Source organism: Equus caballus, chromosome 2 (genome assembly GCF_041296265.1).
Source record: "Equus caballus isolate H_3958 breed thoroughbred chromosome 2, TB-T2T, whole genome shotgun sequence".
NCBI classification, from domain to species: domain Eukaryota; kingdom Metazoa; phylum Chordata; class Mammalia; order Perissodactyla; family Equidae; genus Equus; species Equus caballus.
In genome coordinates this window covers 107,071,600-107,089,770 of record NC_091685.1, presented here as the reverse complement: position 1 = coordinate 107,089,770, position 18,171 = coordinate 107,071,600, and the positions used below count along the sequence as shown (strand labels likewise).

The window sequence follows — 18,171 nt, the reverse complement described above, 5'->3', positions numbered from 1 at the left end:
GGTAGCAGGGCCTGATAGACTTCAGGACTCTGGGCCTTGTTATGAAGGGGATGGGAGGTTCTCAGTCTGTTCTCAACAGAGCAGGAACATGGTCTTTAGTTTTTGGAAGGATCACTCAGGCTACTGTGGGAAGAACAGACGCTGTAGGGTAGCAAGGGTGGAGGCAGAGACAGTTAGGCTATGGAAATTCTCAAAGCAAGAATGATAGTGGCTTTTGGAGGCTGGATATATTTTGGAAAGTAAGCCAAAAGGATTTGTTGACAGATTAGATGAGGATTACGAGAGAAAGAGAAGAATCTAGGATCACTCCACTGTTTTGGCCTGAGCCTTACAAAAAGTCTTTATATTCCAAATGAATCATTGTTTTGCTAATGATTTAATCAATGGGAAATTGAGAGTGTACATCAGAGGAAGAGACAAATACTGCTTTGGTATATGTGTTTTAAGTATATTAAAAAATCATCTATTCATTTAGTAACCTCCTCATTAGTAATCTATTCATTAAGTATCTACTGTGTACCAGGCACTGGTGCTTTCAAAAAATACAAAGATGAAATGTTTCTGTCCTGGAAAAAAGCTTATAATGTCTTCTGGGGAAGAAAGACTTACAAACTGCTAGTATAACGTAATGTAAATACTAATAATATAGGGCTGTGAACAAAATGTTCCCTGGGAGAGTCAAGGGACACTTTATGAAGTCTCTTTTAGGAGGTGGCATTTCCAGTATAAGGAAGAGTAGAAATTTTGCTACTGGTAAGGAGAAGAATGTCATGGCAGGCACTTTAGTATTAGGATCAGCCAATTCAAATCTCTATGTGAAAACATTTTAAAGTAACACTGTTAATACCAGTTAATACTAATAATACCTATTAATTTACAGAAAAAGAAAGCAGGAAATGGTGGAGCTCCATCAGGTTCTACTAATTCAGTGTCTTCTCTTCACCCTGTGAAAGAACATGGTGTGTTGTTTGAGTGCTCACCTGAAAACTGGACTGATCAGAGAAAAGCACCACCAGTTATGGCTTACTGGGTAGTAGGGTAAGGCGGAAAAAAAAGAATTCAAAAGTGAATTAAAATGTAAGAAAAATGAAAGAAAAGTGGTAAAGGACATAAACGTTAAGATGTAGGCATAGAATTATTAATCTAACTATAATATTTTAATATATTTTAGAATTTTATTTTATTTGCTAAGTATCTCCTTCGAATTCCTCCCAAATCTTTTTTCTATTAAAAAAAATAGCTTATTCAGTTATCTTACAAAATTACGTTAGTAAACACCAAAGGATAATGACGCTACAATTTTATTGCTATTTCCTTCCTTCCATCCCTGCTTCCTTCCTTTCTTCCCTCTCTCCTCCTTTCTTCCCTCTCTCCTCCTTTCTTTCCCTCTTCTCTTCCCCTCTCCTCTCCCTGCTGACCCCCAGCAACTGTAAGACCCTGCCTGACCTGGCCTGTGCCCACCTCTCTGTTTCCGCCTTCTATCTCTCTCCTCCTCCATCCCCTGTGCACAGCCACATTGGCCCCAATCGAATCTTGTTCTTGCTACTCCTTCTGTGTGGGGTGTTCTACCTCTCAACCTTTGCATGTCTGGCTCTTTGATATTCAGACCACTGCTCACAGGTCATCTTCTCAAAGAAAGGATTCATGATCTCTTTCCCACATTAGTTGTTCTCTGTTATATCACCCCTTTATTGTTTATTTTCTTGTTTATGGTCTTTCTGCCCCTCACTAGAATGTCAGCTTTATGAGCTCAGGAATCGTATCTGTCTTGTCTACCACTGGTGCCTGTAACAGCACCTGGCACGTAGTCACTTGATAAATAGGTAACAATTTAGTAAATGGAGATATGCTTGGCAAGATGTGGTAGTGGGTGGGTGATATAGCAAACACAAAGATAAAATTACAGTCATTGCATCTAATGGTCATACATGTAGCAGAATAAATATGAAATATGCTCAAATGTCTATATATTTATGGATATATATTCTATGGATATAGATATCTTTATAGAAAGATAGATGTATATATACGTAATAAATTAGTTGATACAACCAAATGCTATGGGAATTCTGAGGAAGAGGGAAAAATCTAAACTAGGATTACAAAGAAAGGCTTAGAGATTCCATTTGAGCTGCTTTAGAAAATGAATTGAATTTGAATAGAACATTCTAGGAAAAGGATGAGACGAACAAAGACCCACACAAGGGAAATCATAAGGCATAGCAGTGAGTAGACTGGTTTGCCAGGATGGTAAAGGAATGGCATACACAAAGATAAAGTGAAAGATCAAGCTGGAAAGCTAAGTCAGGACCACCAAGGAGAGCCGTCGATTCCTGACTAAGGAATTGAATTTTGAGGGAAATATTGAGTCACTGACGGTTCTTTGAGTTGGGGTAAAGAACTGATGGCGGAAGGGGCACAGAGATGAGACTAGTGTACTGGACACCTAACATGTAGTACTAGGCTGTATGACAGATGCTTTACAGACATCCAAAGCAGTAGTTCCCATGTGCTAGTCCATGGGATTTAGAATCGCTGAGTCACTTGTTAAAATCAGAGATGCCTGCGCCCTACCCCAGACCTCCTGAACCAGAATTTATAGGAGTGGGACTCTGTGTTTTTAGTAAGCTCCCTTGTGATTCTGATGTGTAACCAGCCAAACTTGAAAGCATCAGCATAGGCTTAACTCCATGTAGTGAGATCAGGGCTGTGTTATTGGAAGACTAAGCTAGGAGCAGCAGGTGGAATGGTGTAGACACAAGAGAGAATAGAGAGATAAGAAGAACAGTTAGGGACACACACAGGTGTGCAGTGGAGACTTAACTACATTCACAACAATTGGAATAGAATCAAGAGGGGTTGAATTATGATGATGCAGATCTATGTCAAATAGAGAAATTTAAAGAAGTCAGGCAGAACTACCCCTGATTTAAATAGTTTGATTTATATACATTAGTTTTGATTAAATAGATTAAAATTTTAACTCTTTAAGAAAACCAAATAAAGTTTCAATGTTAATCCCAACTCAATACTATCTATAAAAAGAACTATCATATATCTAATGTTTTAATAGTAATTAACCTTTAGAAAGTAAATGGCAATGTTTAATAACTATTGTACTTAAAATTATGGTAACACCATTAGCTTTATTGTAATAATAATGACTAAATTTAATATTTAAAAACTGAAGGATATGGTAATACATATTAATAAAATAGACTTTTTACACTCTGGAAAAATTAAAATAATTGACCTAAGGCATATATTATTTATTTAAAAATAAACCTAGCTGGATTTCCCCTACTAGATTAGTGGTTTTGATTTATCACTGATTCTTTCAGAAACAAAAAAAATAAAATAAATTGAAAGGTTGGAGTTCTTTCCCTTTGTTTTTTGTGTTTTGAATTTCTGAAATGAGTGTGTTCTTTTCCTCTACAGGAGACTCTTTCTTCATCCCAAACTTCAAGAACTTTACGTCTGTTTTCACGACTCAGTAACAGAAATTGCCATCGAAATGGCTTTTAAATTGTTCTTTGGATTAACCTTGTAGTTGTGTTTTCTTGATGTACGGCAACACTGTGCCTGGAGCATTGAGCAATGGTAGAATTGCTGACATCCATACACAGAGAGATAAAGTTTAGCTTCTTTTCCCTGTTCAGTATTGAATGTAATATTGTTAAATATTGAGATGATATGCTGTTGGATTTGATGCACTAAATCCTATGTAGTATTGTGAGACTTTTGAAAAGATACTTGATCAAAATATGAAGAAGGGATTGTTAACTTGTTTCCATTTTGGTATATAACATTAATTTATTGACTAGTTTGAAATAATGTGAAGTGCTTTATATAAAATTAATATAGGACATATTTATCTTGGTTAAATGCTCAATTCATTGTATATCTTTCTCAAAACCAATATTGATATCTGGTGAAAGAATCATGAAATGGGGAGGACATGACCAAGTTCTGTAACTAATTAGTGCTGTGACCATGAGCAAGTCTTTGTACCTCTCTGAGCTCAGTGTTCTCTACAAATGAGATGATTGCATTGAAGTTTCTAAAGTCCCTCTTAAGTAAAATGTGCAGGATTTTTTTCCTCTTGCCTGTTGGTCAGTACCTACATTCGTAATGTCCAAGTTCTGCTTCTTTATTAGAGCAAACACTTTTCTTTAGTTTAAGTATTTTAATAGATACCTCACTGTAAGGGAAGAGCGGAGGAATGAAAATTAAACTTATTGTTTTATTTATTTGATTTCCTTTACTCTTTCAGGTCAGCTCTGTTTTGAGTAGGATATATTTTTAAACTGTCCACAAACTTTCATTGTTTCTCTTTTTGTTAAAATTTATTCAGGTATACACACACATTTTATACGGTTCATGGATTTCAGGAAAGTTGTATGTAAATTTTTTTAAAACCTAATCATGTGAAAGACACTGAAAAAGTTGGCTAAAGAAATCCTATAGTGACTTCTTTTGTTAAATACTAATTTCTGCCTTACAAATATAGATCATTATGTATTGGTTTTCCCAAAAAGGGATGCTTTAATGAGCAATAATTTACTTGAACTTTAGTAGAGAAAGAAAACTAATGGGATGAGAATTTTCTTTGGCTGTAAGAATTTGGTGGATTGAGAGGAAAGAAGAACATAACAAATACCACATATTTGATTGACATTTACCAATGCATTGTCCTGAAGTCTCAGATGCCCCTAAAACTTTACAGTACTGAGTTCTTTCTTCAGGACTTAAGCTTTGGAAGACAAATTATGCCAGCACATCTCAAGCCAGTCTCTGCATTTCCCCTGCGTCAAACATGAGCCCTGCAGCTTAGTCAGAACCAGCTGCAAAACACAGTGGGTGCACCATTTGAAACATTTGGTCTTAGAAACACTGTTATCCCTCTAGCGTCTGGTTAAGAGATTTTCACCCAGGGGTTTAAGATGCAAACCACTGTATTAGTCCCATTAGTGACTTGTGGGCCTTAATTTTGGCATTCAAAGTAGGGCAAGAAACCTTGGTTCTTGAAATGTAAAAAATGCTTGAAATAGCCTCCCCTTAAGATCACAATATTGGTCAAATGGTAGATACTTTACTACTGTCTTAGGACTGCTTATGTACATACAGTCAGGCGCTGCATAACAATGTTTTGGTCAATGATGAACTACATATACAATGGTAGTCCCATAAGATTAGTACCATATAGCCTAGGTCCGTAATAGGCTACACCATCTAGGTTTGTGTAAGTACACTCTATGATGTTTGCATAATGACAAAATCGTCTAATGATGAATTTTTGTCTAAACATATCCCCGTCGTTAAGCGATGCGTGACTGTATATACAGGGTATTAAGGCACTTTGTTTAAAAGTATTTATTAAATGTCTTAAATTTTTTGATATGTCCCCCAAAACACCATGAGCTGTTTTTAATACTGAGAATTATTAATAAATGCAGCTATTGATCAACTTAGATTTTCAAACAGACTGAACTAAGACGGGTTTTATCATAGGGGACTTTTTGTTTCATTTAATGAAATTTTGGTCTGTTGAACTGCTTTCCTCGTGTCAAAGAATCATGAGACCACTGCTCAATAACTGAAATAGAAAGTTATTTTTGTAGCAGACTACTAATCTTCATAAGGGGAAACTCATTTGCTACATTGTGGAGTACACGATAATGTCCATGTTGCAAAGACACTGCATTCTTAAGAAATAAAACCAAACATTATCTTGGTTTTCATCTCTGAATGGATATTGATGTAAAGCATTGTAAGTAAACTTAGCTGCCAGTTTTTCCAAATATGTTCAGATTCACATCTGAAAGTAGATGAGTCTCATTATTGGACAATAAGTGTCTATCTGCCACTTTATTAAATAAAGGAGTACAGATACCCCAGAGGTATGCTTTAGCAAATACAGAAACATTCTTTCTTTTTTTTTTTTAAAGATTTTATTTTTTTTCCTTTTTCTCCCCAAAGCCCCCGGGTACGTAGTTGCATATTTTTTAGTTGTGGGTCCTAGTTGTGGCATATAGGATGCTGCCTCAGCATGGCTTGATGAGCGGTACCATGTCTGCGCCGAGGATTCGAACCAGCGAAACCCTGAGCTGCCGAAGCAGAGCCCATGAACTTAACCTCTCGGCCACAGGGCCAGCCCCCAGAAACATTCTTAAGGTGGATTTTATTAGCATCCCGCAAATGTTCCCTTTCACCAAAGACTGTTAATGCAAACAATTCTATAACTACGATTTTAAAAAATATCAAGTACTGTCTTATCACCATCATATATTTTTTAGCCCCCAAAATTATGTTTTAGGTTCAAACTCCCCCCTCCCCTTTCTTTAGCTCTCTCTTTTTTTCGTTTCGTTTTGTCAGGTTAGAGAAGTGTACTCAGCAAGGGAGAGTTTCTTATTTGTGCCAAGGGACTCATGATGATGATTCTCACTGGCAAGACAGTCAATTTGCCATGCCTGCTTTGTTATGTTTCTAATCCAAATAGGAAAAGCTATGAGACCAATTTACTAGGTTTGTCTGCTTTCAACATTCTTAAAAATAATATCTTTAATAATTATTTGTTGTCTATGTGAGTTCCCTCTAAATAGTGCCTGGCACATGTTATGTGCTGTAAAAGTGTCAGCTACTACTGCTACCACCATTTATTATTGTTATCAAATATCCATTGGTTGAAAACCAAGGAGTCAGCTAAATCATACCTGCTTCTGTACCAAATGTTAGAAAGAAGCTGAGAAAAAGTAGTCAGCACTAAACACTTTTGAGAACAAGGATTTATACTTTGGGTATTTTAAGATATATTATTAAATGTTACTAAAACTTTAATCTGTACACTAAACTGTGTGAAAATAATTTAATTTTGTAGAGTTTTATTTCCATATTCTATATAGTTGAAGCTATTTTTATACTGTATAGATAGTTTTTAATAAAGATGGTTTGGAAGTTTGTTTGCAGTTGTGTTGCCTTTTCTTGCACTTGTCCAGCAAATATTTATTAAATTTCTACTCTGCCAGGCACTGTTCTGGATGCCAGGATACAGCAGTGAACCAAATAGCTAAAAATTCCTGCCCTCACAGAGCTTATGTCCCAGTGAGAGAGGCAGACCACAAATAAGACAAATAAGTAAAATATGTTGGTAAAAGCTAAGAGGGGAAAAAAAAAAAAAATCAAAGCAAGAAAAGGGGATATGAAGCATGGGAGAGAGGGTGGGGAGGGAAACGGTTGCTGAAGTGAGGAGGTGAACCAGGCTGATTTCTAAGGAAAGCAGAGTGAACAGCACAAAGGCCCTGAGACTCCATACTTTTAATATCAACATGTAAATCAGTAGAACTTTTTTGTTCCCTAAGTAAGTAAAATGCAATGCAGCAAGTTAAAATAAAGATTTTTCACCCAGTTATTGAAAAGAGCTGATTCAAAGCTCTTAATAAGGTAAAAAGCTACATTTCTAAGTACTTTCACGTTTGCTGTCTTCTATCAGTAAATGCATGTCAAAAATAACCTTGAGGATATCATAAAGGAATATGCTATATTGTCAACTGTGAAGTCAAATGTAGGGGTTGAAGAGGAAGGGAGGCAAGAAAGGAAGGAAGAGAAAATTGCTTGAGGAGCAACAGAATACTTGCTTTTCTGTCTTCAGAGATACCTATGTTCCCTGTGACCAGAGATGGTTCCTTTGCCCTCTCTTGGCACCTTAAAAAGACAGCCTTACCTGCAGTGTGATTCAAGTAATCCTCCCCTTAAATTTCTCCCTGTGTGCTTGTTAATGCTTCAGATTTCCTTAAAGGAGACTGACCCTTTCATTTTTCAGATTTTTGCAGATAAAATGCCAATCATTTCTTGAATTTGCAATAGATTTCACAAAGGATTCTGAAGTCAATGCAATAAGACTTAAAACTTTTTAAGCCTAGGAATAATGACTAACGCCATCGCTTCAGAAATATTAATCTGGCAGCAGCACGTACAATGGAGAGAGATTCAGGATGGAAAATCAGTTGGGTCAGATAAGCTGCTATGGAAAGGAAGGTAGCACCAAACGTGGTACCAGTAGGACTTGGCAACTGGTTTTATGTGAGGTAATCAAAATATTAACACCTGCTTTGGAATCCTTCTGGTCTAAATATTTGTTTTTTTACTAGTGACAAGTAGTATTAAAAGTGTTACAACACTTGATTAAGAAGAAAATTAGAACTTAAAGTTCAAAAAAGTCACTTTTTATTAGGTGACTCGTTTATTAGAAACCATCAAATAAGCTATAAAAATGGGATCAGGAATATATTATATACTACTACAAGAGGGATCGCCAGGATATGTGAACTGAAAAGGTGAGGTGGAAGAAAATAGGGACAGATAATATGTGCAGGATAGATGTACATGTACTGAGTATTCTTGCCCAAAGAAGTCAAACCTGAATCTGATAAGCCTCCAGATGAGTTCTGAAAGTGTGGTATGGGGGAGCCACAGGTATCACCAAGACCCTGTCCGGGACTCTGTGAGGTCCAAACTTTCCTTAATACTAAGACATTATTTGCCTGTTTCAGTCTCATTCTCTCATTAGCCTATAGCGGAGTTTTCCAGTGCTACATGGTGTGTGATATTGCAACAGAGTGCAAAAGCAGTCGTGTAAATCCAGCTGTCTTTATAAAGCCAGACATTAAAGAGATTTTCAAAAATATTAAACAAGGCTATTCTCAATACATTGTTGTTTTGTTTTGAATAATAGTTACTTTAAAATGTCATTTGTCATGTTATTATTTTAAAGGAATATATTTAAATTATCTTTCAACTTCTGAAACAGTAAAATATAACAAAAAACAGGTCTTAAATAATTTTTAAGAGTGAAAAGGGGTCCATTTAGAAAATAAAAGTTTGTGAACCACTGTTCTAGAATAGGTCATTGATCCTAAACTTTGCACAGTAGAATTCCCTAAGCCCAAGCATTAGTTAAACAAAACAAAACACCACTCCCCGTTTCCTTTGAATTTACAGTCTGGATCAGAACCACTGCTTTAGATAGAATTACCAATTTAAATAAAACACAGGAGAAAGAGGAACGTGTTGAATTATGCTATGGGGGTGCAATCAGCAAAACCAGACAGTGAGAAAGTGACAAGACAAAGGACCCCTGGTAAACTAACGGAGCAGAAATCAAAGCCATTTCTAAGGCGAAATGAAAGGGGATCTCTGGGAGCTAAAACTAAATTCAGTTAATCCCACACTGTTGGCTTACTGCTCTATTTCTTCTTTTTTTTAAAGATTTTATTTTTTTCTTTTCCCAAAGCCCCCCAGTACATAGTTGTATATTCTTCGCTGTGGGTCCTTCTAGTTGTGGCATGTGGGACGCTGCCTCAGCGTGATTTGATGAGCAGTGCCATGTCTGCGCCCAGGATTCAAAGCAAGGAAACACTGGGCCACCAGTAGCAGAGCGTGTGAACTTAACCACTCGGCCACAGGGCCAGCCCCTGCTCTATTTTATTTCTGGTTGCTAAATACCCTCACACAGAACTAGCTCTCAGGTCCCTTCCTGCATCTTCCCGGCTCAGACCCCACTGCCTCCCGACCCCCCGACCCCCACCCAGCAAGGAAAGCCGGCACCACGCGCCGGAGAGCCACGTGTCGGGAGTCACGTGGCTGGCGCCAGGTGGCGGGAGGCGGTTGGACACGCCTGCGCAGCTCACAGGGGCCTCGGCTCAGGCGCTGTGGTCTCCCGGCATCCTGAGCGCCGCTTTCCCGCCAGGTCGGCACTGAAGCGGTTTTCAGCTTCCCTTGGTCGTCTTTCCCGCGCGCGTTTTGAGCTGCTGCCGCTCATTTTTACGTCCGTCATCCCACCATGCAGCGTGAACCTCCGAGGAGGAAGCCGGAGAAGAAGGCAGAAAAGCGGCTCTTTGACGCCACGTCCTTCGGGAAGGACCTGCTGGCAGGCGGGGTCGCGGCGGCCGTGTCCAAGACGGCGGTGGCGCCCATCGAGCGGGTGAAGCTGCTGCTGCAGGTGCAGGCGTCGTCCAAGCAGATCAGCCCCGAGGCGCGGTACAAAGGCATGGTGGACTGCCTGGTGCGGATTCCCCAGGAGCAGGGTGCGTACGGGCGGCCCGGCGTCCGGCGGCCTTTCCCCCAAAGAGGGTGGGCCGGGAGCCTGCGATTGCGGGCCCCACAGCCCTGTCTGTCGGCGATGAGTTTGTTTCTTCACTTTCGAGAATTCCATTTCGTAAGCAATCGAAGAGGTTGTGCTTGCCCGGGGCCATGAAGGCCTACATGTGACCGGTCCTGGTGCAGGGAAGACCACCACCTTCTCTTTCTCTAAATTTCTCCTTCGCAGCACGGTTTACACCTTGGTGCCCCTGTGTCTGGCTCAGAAGGAAAGTGGTTGACTTCCCAGGATTGGGGGAGATGCCATTGGGCACTTTGCTGGGTGTTAACAGATGGTTTAAGTTGCGTAAATATTTGTTGAAATAATGCATTTGAGAAGTATTCCAAATATGGAAACACTGGAGCCTCCCAGTACCCTGGTACTTATTCATTGAAAAGTTCTGTTTAATTATTTTTTTCCCTTGCGGTGACATTGGTTTATAACGGCATGTAAATTTCAGGTGTGCATTGTTGTATATTTTGATTTCTGTATAGATTACATCACGCTCACCACCCAAAGACTAATTACCGTCCATCACCACGCACATGTGCCTAGTCACCTCTTTCACCCTCTTCCCTCCGCCTTCCTCTCTGGTAACCACCAATCCAATCTCCGTTGCTATGTGTTTGTATGTGGTTTTTATCTTCTACTTATGAGTGAGATCATATGGTATTTGACTTTCTCCCTCTGACTTAGTTCACTTAGCATAATACCCTCAAGGTCCATCCATCTTGTCACAAATGGCCGGATTTCATCATTTCTTATGGCTGAGTAGTATTCCGTTGTGTGTATATACCACATGTTCTTTATCCATTCGTCCCTTCATGGGCACCTAGGTTGCTTCCAGGTCTTGGCTGTTGTGAATAATGCTGCAGTGAACATAGGGGTGTATGTATATTTCTGCATTCATGTTTTCATGTTCTATGGAAAAATACCCAGCAGTGGAATAGCTGGATCATATAGTAGACTAGTCTTAATTTTTTGAGGACTCTCCATATGTTTTCTGTAGTGGCTGCACCAGTTTGCACTCCCACCAGTGGTGTATGAGGGTTCCCTTCTCTCCACATCCTCTCCAACACTTACTGTTTCCTGTCTTGTTAATTTTAGCCATTCTGATGGGAGTGAGGTGATATCTCATTGTAGTTTATTTTTATTTATTTTTTTGAGATTGGGACCTGAGCTAACATCTGTAGCCAATCTTATTTTTTTTTATTTATTTTTCTGCTGCTGCTTGTCCCCGAAGGCCCCCCCCCCCCCCCCCGTACATAGTTGTATATTCTAGTTGTAGGTCCTTCTGGTTGTGCTATGTGGGACGCCGCCTCAGCATGGCTTGACAAGTTGTGCCATGTCCCTGCCCAGGATCCAAAATTGCAAAACCCTTGGCCACCCAAGTGGAGTGTGGGAACTTAACCACTCGGCTTGGCCAGCCCCACTCATTGTAGTTTTGATTTGCATTTCCCTGATAGTTAATGATGTTGAACATCTTTCATGTGCCTGTTGGCCATCTGTGTATCTTCTTTGAAGAAATGTCTGTTCAGATCTTTTGCTCATTTTCTAATTGGGTTGTTAGTTTTGTTGTTTGTTGAGATGTATGAATTCTTTATATATTTTGGGTATTAACCCCTTATCAGATATATGGATTGCAAATATCTTCTCCCAGTTGTTAGGTTGTCTTTTCGTCTTGTTTATAGTTTCCTTTGCTGTGCAGAAGCTTTTTAGTTTGATGTAGTCCCATTTTTTTTTGTTTTTTTCTATTGTTTCCCTTGCCCAGTCAGACATGGTACTTTTAAATATGCTGCTAAGACCAGTGTTGAAGAGTGTACTGCCTATGTTTTCTTCTAGAAGTCTAGTGATTTGAAGTCTTATGTTCAAGTCTTTAATCCATTTTGAGTTAATTTTTTGTATATCTTGTAAGATAATGATCTACTTTCATTCTTTTGCATGTGGCTGTCCAGTTTTCCCAACACCATTTATTGAAGAGACTCCTTTCTCCATTGTATGTTCTTGGCTCCCTTGTTGAAAATTAGCTGTCCATAAAAGTGTGGATTTATTTCTGGGCTCTTGATTCTGTTCCATTGATCTGTGTATCTGTTTTTGTGCCAGTACCATGCTGTTTTGGTTACTATAGTTTTGTTGTATATTTTGAAATCAGGGAGCGTGGTACCCTCCAGCTTCGTTCTTTTTTCTCAGGATTCCTTTGGCTATTTGGGGTCTTCTGTTGTTCCATATAAATTTTAGAATTCCTTGTTCCACTTCTGTGAAAAATGTTGTTGGAACTTTGATAGGGATTGCATTGAATCTGTAGATTGCTTTAGGAAGTATGGACATTTTAACCATGTTAATTCTTCCAATCCAAGAGCACAGAACATCTTCCCAGTTTTTTTGTGTTTTCTTTAATTTCTTTCACAATTTTTGGTGTACAGATCTTTCACCTCTTTGGTTAAGTTTATTCCTAGGTATTTTATTCTTTTTGTTGCAATTGTAAATGGGATTATATTCTTAATTTCTCTTTCTGCTACTTTGTTGTTAGTGTATAAAAACCCAACCGATATTTGTATGTTGATTTTGTATCCTGCAACTTGACTGTATTCATTTATCATTTCTAAAAGTTTTTTGTTGGATTCTTTAGGGTCTCTAAATATAAAATCATGTCATCTGCAAGTAGTGACAGTTTCACTTCTTCCTTTCCAATTTGGATCACTTTTATTTCTTTTTCTTTCCTGATTGCTGTGGCTAAGACTTCCAATACTCTTAAATAAGAGTGGTGAAAGTGGACATCCTTGTCTAGTTCCTGTTCTTAGAGGGATAGCTTTCTTGTTTTCCTGCATTGAAAATGATATTAGCTGTGGGTTTGTCATATATGGCCTTGATTATGTCAAGGCACTTTCCTCTACACCCATTTTATTCAGAGTTTTTACCATAAATGGATGCTGTATCTTGTCAAATGCTTTCTCTGCATCTAGTGAGATGATCATGTAATTTTTATTCTTGATTTTGTTAATACACTGTATGACATTGATTTATGGATGTTGAACCATCCCTGCATCCCTGGAATAAATCTCACTTGATCATGGTGTATCATCTTTTTCATGTATTGTTGTGTTCCATTTACTAGTGTTTTGTTGAGGATTTTCGCATTCATGTTCATCAGTGATATTGGCCTGTAATTTTCTTTTTTTGTGATGGCTTTGTCAGGTTTTGGTATCAGGGTAATGTTGGCTTCATAGAATGAGTCAGGAAGCTTCTCCTCCTCATCAGTTTTTTGCAAGAGTTTGAGAAGGACAGGTATTAAGTCTTCTTTCAGTGTTTGGTAGAACTCACCAGGAAAGCCATCTGGTCCTGAACTTTTATTTTTTAGGAGGTTTTTGGTTACTGTTTCGATCTCCTTACTGGTGATTGGTCTATTCAAATTCTGTACTACTTCTTCATTCAGTTTTGGAAGCTTGTATGATTCTAAGAATTTATCTGTTTTTTCTAGATTATCCAATTTGTTGGCGTATAGCTTTTCATAGCATTCTCTTATAATCTTTTGTATTTCTGAGGTGTCCATTGTAATTTCTCCTCTTTCATTTCTGATTCTATTTATTTGAGCCTTGTCTCTTTTTTTCTTGGTGAGTCTAGCTAAAGGTTTGTCAATTTTGTTTATCTTTTCAAAGAACCAGCTGTTGGTTTCATTGATTTTTTCTTTTTTTTTTTTTTAGTCTCTATTTTGTTTATTTCTGCTCTGGTTTTTGTTATTTCCTTCCTTCTGCTGATTTGGGGCTTTGTTTGTTCTTCTTTTTCCAGTTCTGTTAGGTGCACTGTTAGATTGTTTATTTGGGATTTTTCTTGTTGGGGTAGGCCTGAATTGCTATAAACTTACCTCTTAGAACTGCTTTTACTGTATCCCAAAGATTTTGGCTTGTCGTGTTTTCATTTTCATTTGTCTACAGGAATTTTTTGATTTCTCCTTTGATTTCTTTATTGACCCAATCGTTGTTCATTAGCATTTTGTCTAATCTCCACATTTTTGTGGCTTTTCTGATTTTCTTCCTGTAGTTGATTTCTAGTTTCATACCTTTGTGGTCAGAAAAGATGGTTGGTATTATTTCGATCTTCTTAATTTTTTTGAGACTTGTTTTGTGGCCTAATATATGATCAATCCTGGAGAATGTTCCATGTACATTTGACAAGAATGTGTATTCTGCGGTTTTGGGATGGAATGTTCTATTTATATCTAATATATATCTACTAAGTCCATCTGGTCTAGTGTTTCCATTTAAGGCCGATGTTTCCTTATTGGTCTGTTTGGATGATCTATCCATTGGTGTAAGTAGAGTGTTAAAGTCCCCTACTGGGTCCAGCACAGTGGTGCAGCTGTTAAGTTTGCATGTTCTGCTTGGGCGGCCCAGAGTTCGCCAGTTTGGATCCCGGTGCAGACATGGCACCACTTGGCAAGCCATGCTGTGGCAGGCATCCCACATATAAAGTAGAGGAAGATGGGCATGGATGTTAGCTCAGGGACAGTCTTCCTTAGCAAAAAAAAAAAAAAGAGGAGGATTAGCAGCAGATGTTAGCTCAGGGCTAATCTTCCTCAAATAAAGTTTCCTACTATTATTGTGTTACTGTGTATTTTTCCTTTTATGTCTGTTAATAATTGCTTTATATATTTAGGTGCTCATATGTTGGATGCATAGATATTTACAAGTGTTATATCCTCTTGTTGGATTGTTCCGTTTATCATGTAGTGCCCTTCTTTGTCTCTTGTTACAGTTTTTGTTTTAAAGTCTATTTTATCTGATAGAAATGTTGCTACCCCACCTTTCTTTTCTTTGCCATTTGCATGGAGTATCTTTTTCCATCCCTTCACTTTCAGTTTGTGAGTGTCTTTAGATCTGAAGTGTGTCTCTTGTATGCAGCATATATATGGGTCTTGTTTTTTCATCCAATTGGCCACCCTCTGCCTTTTGATTGGAGCATTTAGTTCATTGACATTTAAAGTAGCTATTGATAAATGTGTACATATTGCCATTTTCTTACTTTTTTTCTGGGTGTTTTAGTACTTTCATCTTCTCTTGCTCTCTTCCCTTATGGTTTAATGGCTTTCTTTAGTATTATGTTTGCGTTCCTTTGTCTTAATTATCTGTGTGTTTATTGTAAGTTTCTGATTTGTGACTGCCATGAGGTTCATATATAATAATCTATATATATATAGCCGTCATACTGAGTTGACAGTCTCTTTAGTTTGACCTCTTTCTAAAAGCTCTCCTCTTTTACACCCCTCCTCCCACATTTTATGTTTTTGGTGTCGTATTAACTCCTTATTTTGTGTGTGTGTATCCATTACCTTCTTATCATTGAAATAGGTAATTTTAGTACCTTTGTCTTTTGACTTCCATATTATCTTCATTGGTGGTTGATTTGCTACCTTTACTGTATTTTGCCTTTACCAGTGATTTTATTGCCTTTTTTTTTAGATAATTTTCTTATTTATCCTCTTCTCTTTCCTACTTAAATAAGTCCCTTGGCATTTCCTGTAAAACTGGTTTTTTGGTGATAAACTCCTTTAATTTTTGCTTGTCTGGGAAACACTTTATGTTTCCTCCTATTCTGAATGATAACCTTCCAGAGCAGAGTATTCTTGGCTGTAGATTTTTTCCTTTCAGCACTTTAAAAATTTTGTGCCACTCCCTTCTAGCCTGTAAGGTTTCAGCTGACAAGTCAGCTGATAGCCTTATGGGGTTTCCTTTGTATGTCACTTGTTGCCTTTCTCTTGCAGCTTTTAGGATTCTCTCTTTATCTTTAATTTTGGACATTTTAATTGAAGTGTGTGTTGGTGTAGGCCTCTTTGGGTTTATCTTGTTTGGTTTTCTCTGTGCTTCCTGTACTTGAATGTTTGTTTCCTTCCTTTGGTTAGGAAAGTTTTTCAGCTATCATTTCTTCAAATAGATTCTCTGCCCCTTTGTCTTTCTCTTCTCCTTCTGAGACACCTATAGTGCGAATGTTAGTGTGCTTGATGTTGTCCCAGAGTGCCCTTAGACTGTTCTCATTCTTTTTCTTTTTTCTTTTATCTGTTCAACTTAGGTGATTTCCTCTAGTTTTTTGTCCAGCTTGCTAATGCGTTCTTCTGTATCATCTACTTTGCTGTTGAGTCCCTCTTCTGAATTTTTCATTTCCAGTATTGTATTCTTCATTTCTGATAGGTTCTTTTTCATATTTTCCCATTCTTTGTTGACATTCTCACTGAGTTCATCCATTCTTCACCCAAGATCATTGAGCATCCTTATGACTTTTTGTTTGAACTCTCAGGTAGATTGTTTATTTCTGCTTCATTTAGTTCTTTTTCTGGGGTTTTGTCCTCTTCCCTTGTTTGGAACATACTCCTTTGCCTCCTCATTTTGCCTCTTTCTCTTTGCTTATATCTATGTATTAGGTAGGTCAGCTATGTCTCCTGATCTTGGAGAAGTGGCCTTATGTAAGAGATGCCTTTTGAGGCCCAGCAGTGTGTTCCCTCTTGTCACCAGTTCTAAATATTCCAGGAGTGACCCTTGTGTGGGCTACTTGTGTCCTTCTGTTGTGACAGGGTTGCTCTTGCTTCAGGTGCTCAGGGAGTCTAGGCTGTCCCCCTGACTGGCTGACTGTAATTCTCTGCTGTCTGTGGCTGCTATGGACCCTTCAGTCACTTTATTGGGTTTGGGGAACCCCAGCACAGTTGGCTGCGAGGTCTAAGAGCACATTACTATTGCAGTTTTTCTCTTAAGTGAGTAGACCTCCAGCCTGGCTGGTTGCTAGGCTCAGGGCTTACAATTGCTGTAGGCCTCTGGCCTGCAATGCTGTTATCAGCTCTCTCAGGATTGGAGCTGAGTGGGGAGCACCCAATTGTTTCAGGCTTTGGAAGGTGGGGCCAATCCCCTATGTGGCTGTTTTTGAAGCACACGTTTTCTGTTGCTGATAAGCCCCACAGCCCACAAGTCCACACACACCATCACCACTTTCCTGGCCCATGCACATGTCCTGGCCCCCTGGAGCCTACCCAGACGCTCCACCAACACCCGACCCACTCCATCACTTGTCACGCATGGCCTGCACCCCAGAGGCAGACCCACTCACCTGCCTGCAGAGGTTCCCCACTCAGATTATGCAGGCCCAGAAGTTGCCTGAGGCCTGGCTGTTGTGTGGGGCCAGTCCCTAGGGCAGGCTGCCTGCCCTGGCTGAGGTGGATTAAATCAGGTGCTCTAGTGGATGGGGCAGACTGGGCTTACAGGCCAGGGGAAGAACTCCAATGGCATCTGCCAGCATCTGTGTCAGCATGCCTGTATTAAGTCAAAATAATGGCTGCTACCAATGTCTTAGTCCCTGGAGAGGTCTCACGTCTCACCGAGATGCACCCAGAACCTGTCAAGTGAGTCTCTTTTCACCAAAGGACTGTGTACCTTTCTTTCTGGTGATTTTAGGTTGCTTTCTGAAATTTGTGAATTTCTGCAGGGGCCCTTTAAGAGCTGACTTTTTTCCGCTTATGTACGGTAGCTTTTCTGGGGATATTCCCGGTTGTAGTTAATAGCCAGCAAAGCCAGATATTATGAGACTCGTCTCAGTTGTGCTGAGTCTGAAGGATGCTTATTGCAGTAATGTTCCCCCATTCAGGTACCCTGCTCCTCCAGGGAAGGATGTGTACCCTAGGGTTGCTCCTGGGTGGCTGTGAAGCTCCGTGGCTTATAAAGGTGGATTTTTCCTCTCCAGAAGGAATTTCTGCTTCTTCCACCTCAGTCAGGACTGTCCCTTGTTGCAGGGGTTCTTTTTTATCCAGTTTTCAGTTGTCTCTCAGGGGTAATTGTTCCAAGAATAGTTGTAGCTTGTTTTTGATCATGGGAGGAGGTGAGTTCAGAATCTCCCTACACCTCATCTTGACACCAACCTCTGTTTAATTCTTGAGAACTGCTGAAGACCAAGGCTGCAACTAAAGAGGCACTCACCTCTGCACAAATTTGAGGGGGGGCTCCAAAAAACTCAATAAATGCAAATAATAGTTTAATGCAGTATTTTTAAAAATCAAAATT

General features: G+C 39.1%; 2 protein-coding genes across 7 annotated transcripts in view; both read left to right on the top strand.

Annotated features, from left to right (window-relative positions):
• INTU (inturned planar cell polarity protein) overlaps positions 1-6,958 on the top strand; it is a 72,021-nt gene extending 65,063 nt beyond the window's left edge. For all 6 annotated transcript variants that reach the window (XM_001501769.5, XM_070259411.1, XM_023636585.2 and 3 more), the window contains 2 exons: positions 881-1,038; positions 3,439-6,958. In XM_001501769.5, coding sequence (XP_001501819.3) covers positions 881-1,038; positions 3,439-3,550 — 270 coding nt within the window. In that variant the 3' untranslated portion in view covers positions 3,551-6,958. The remainder of the gene's footprint in view (positions 1-880; positions 1,039-3,438) is intronic.
• Positions 6,959-9,619: 2,661 nt separating this feature from the next.
• The window catches only part of SLC25A31 (solute carrier family 25 member 31), a 34,698-nt gene continuing 26,146 nt past the window's right edge, over positions 9,620-18,171 (top strand). The window contains exon 1 of the mRNA XM_001502848.5: positions 9,620-10,082. Within this exon, the coding sequence (XP_001502898.1) occupies positions 9,839-10,082 (244 nt within the window). The 5' untranslated portion in view covers positions 9,620-9,838. The remainder of the gene's footprint in view (positions 10,083-18,171) is intronic.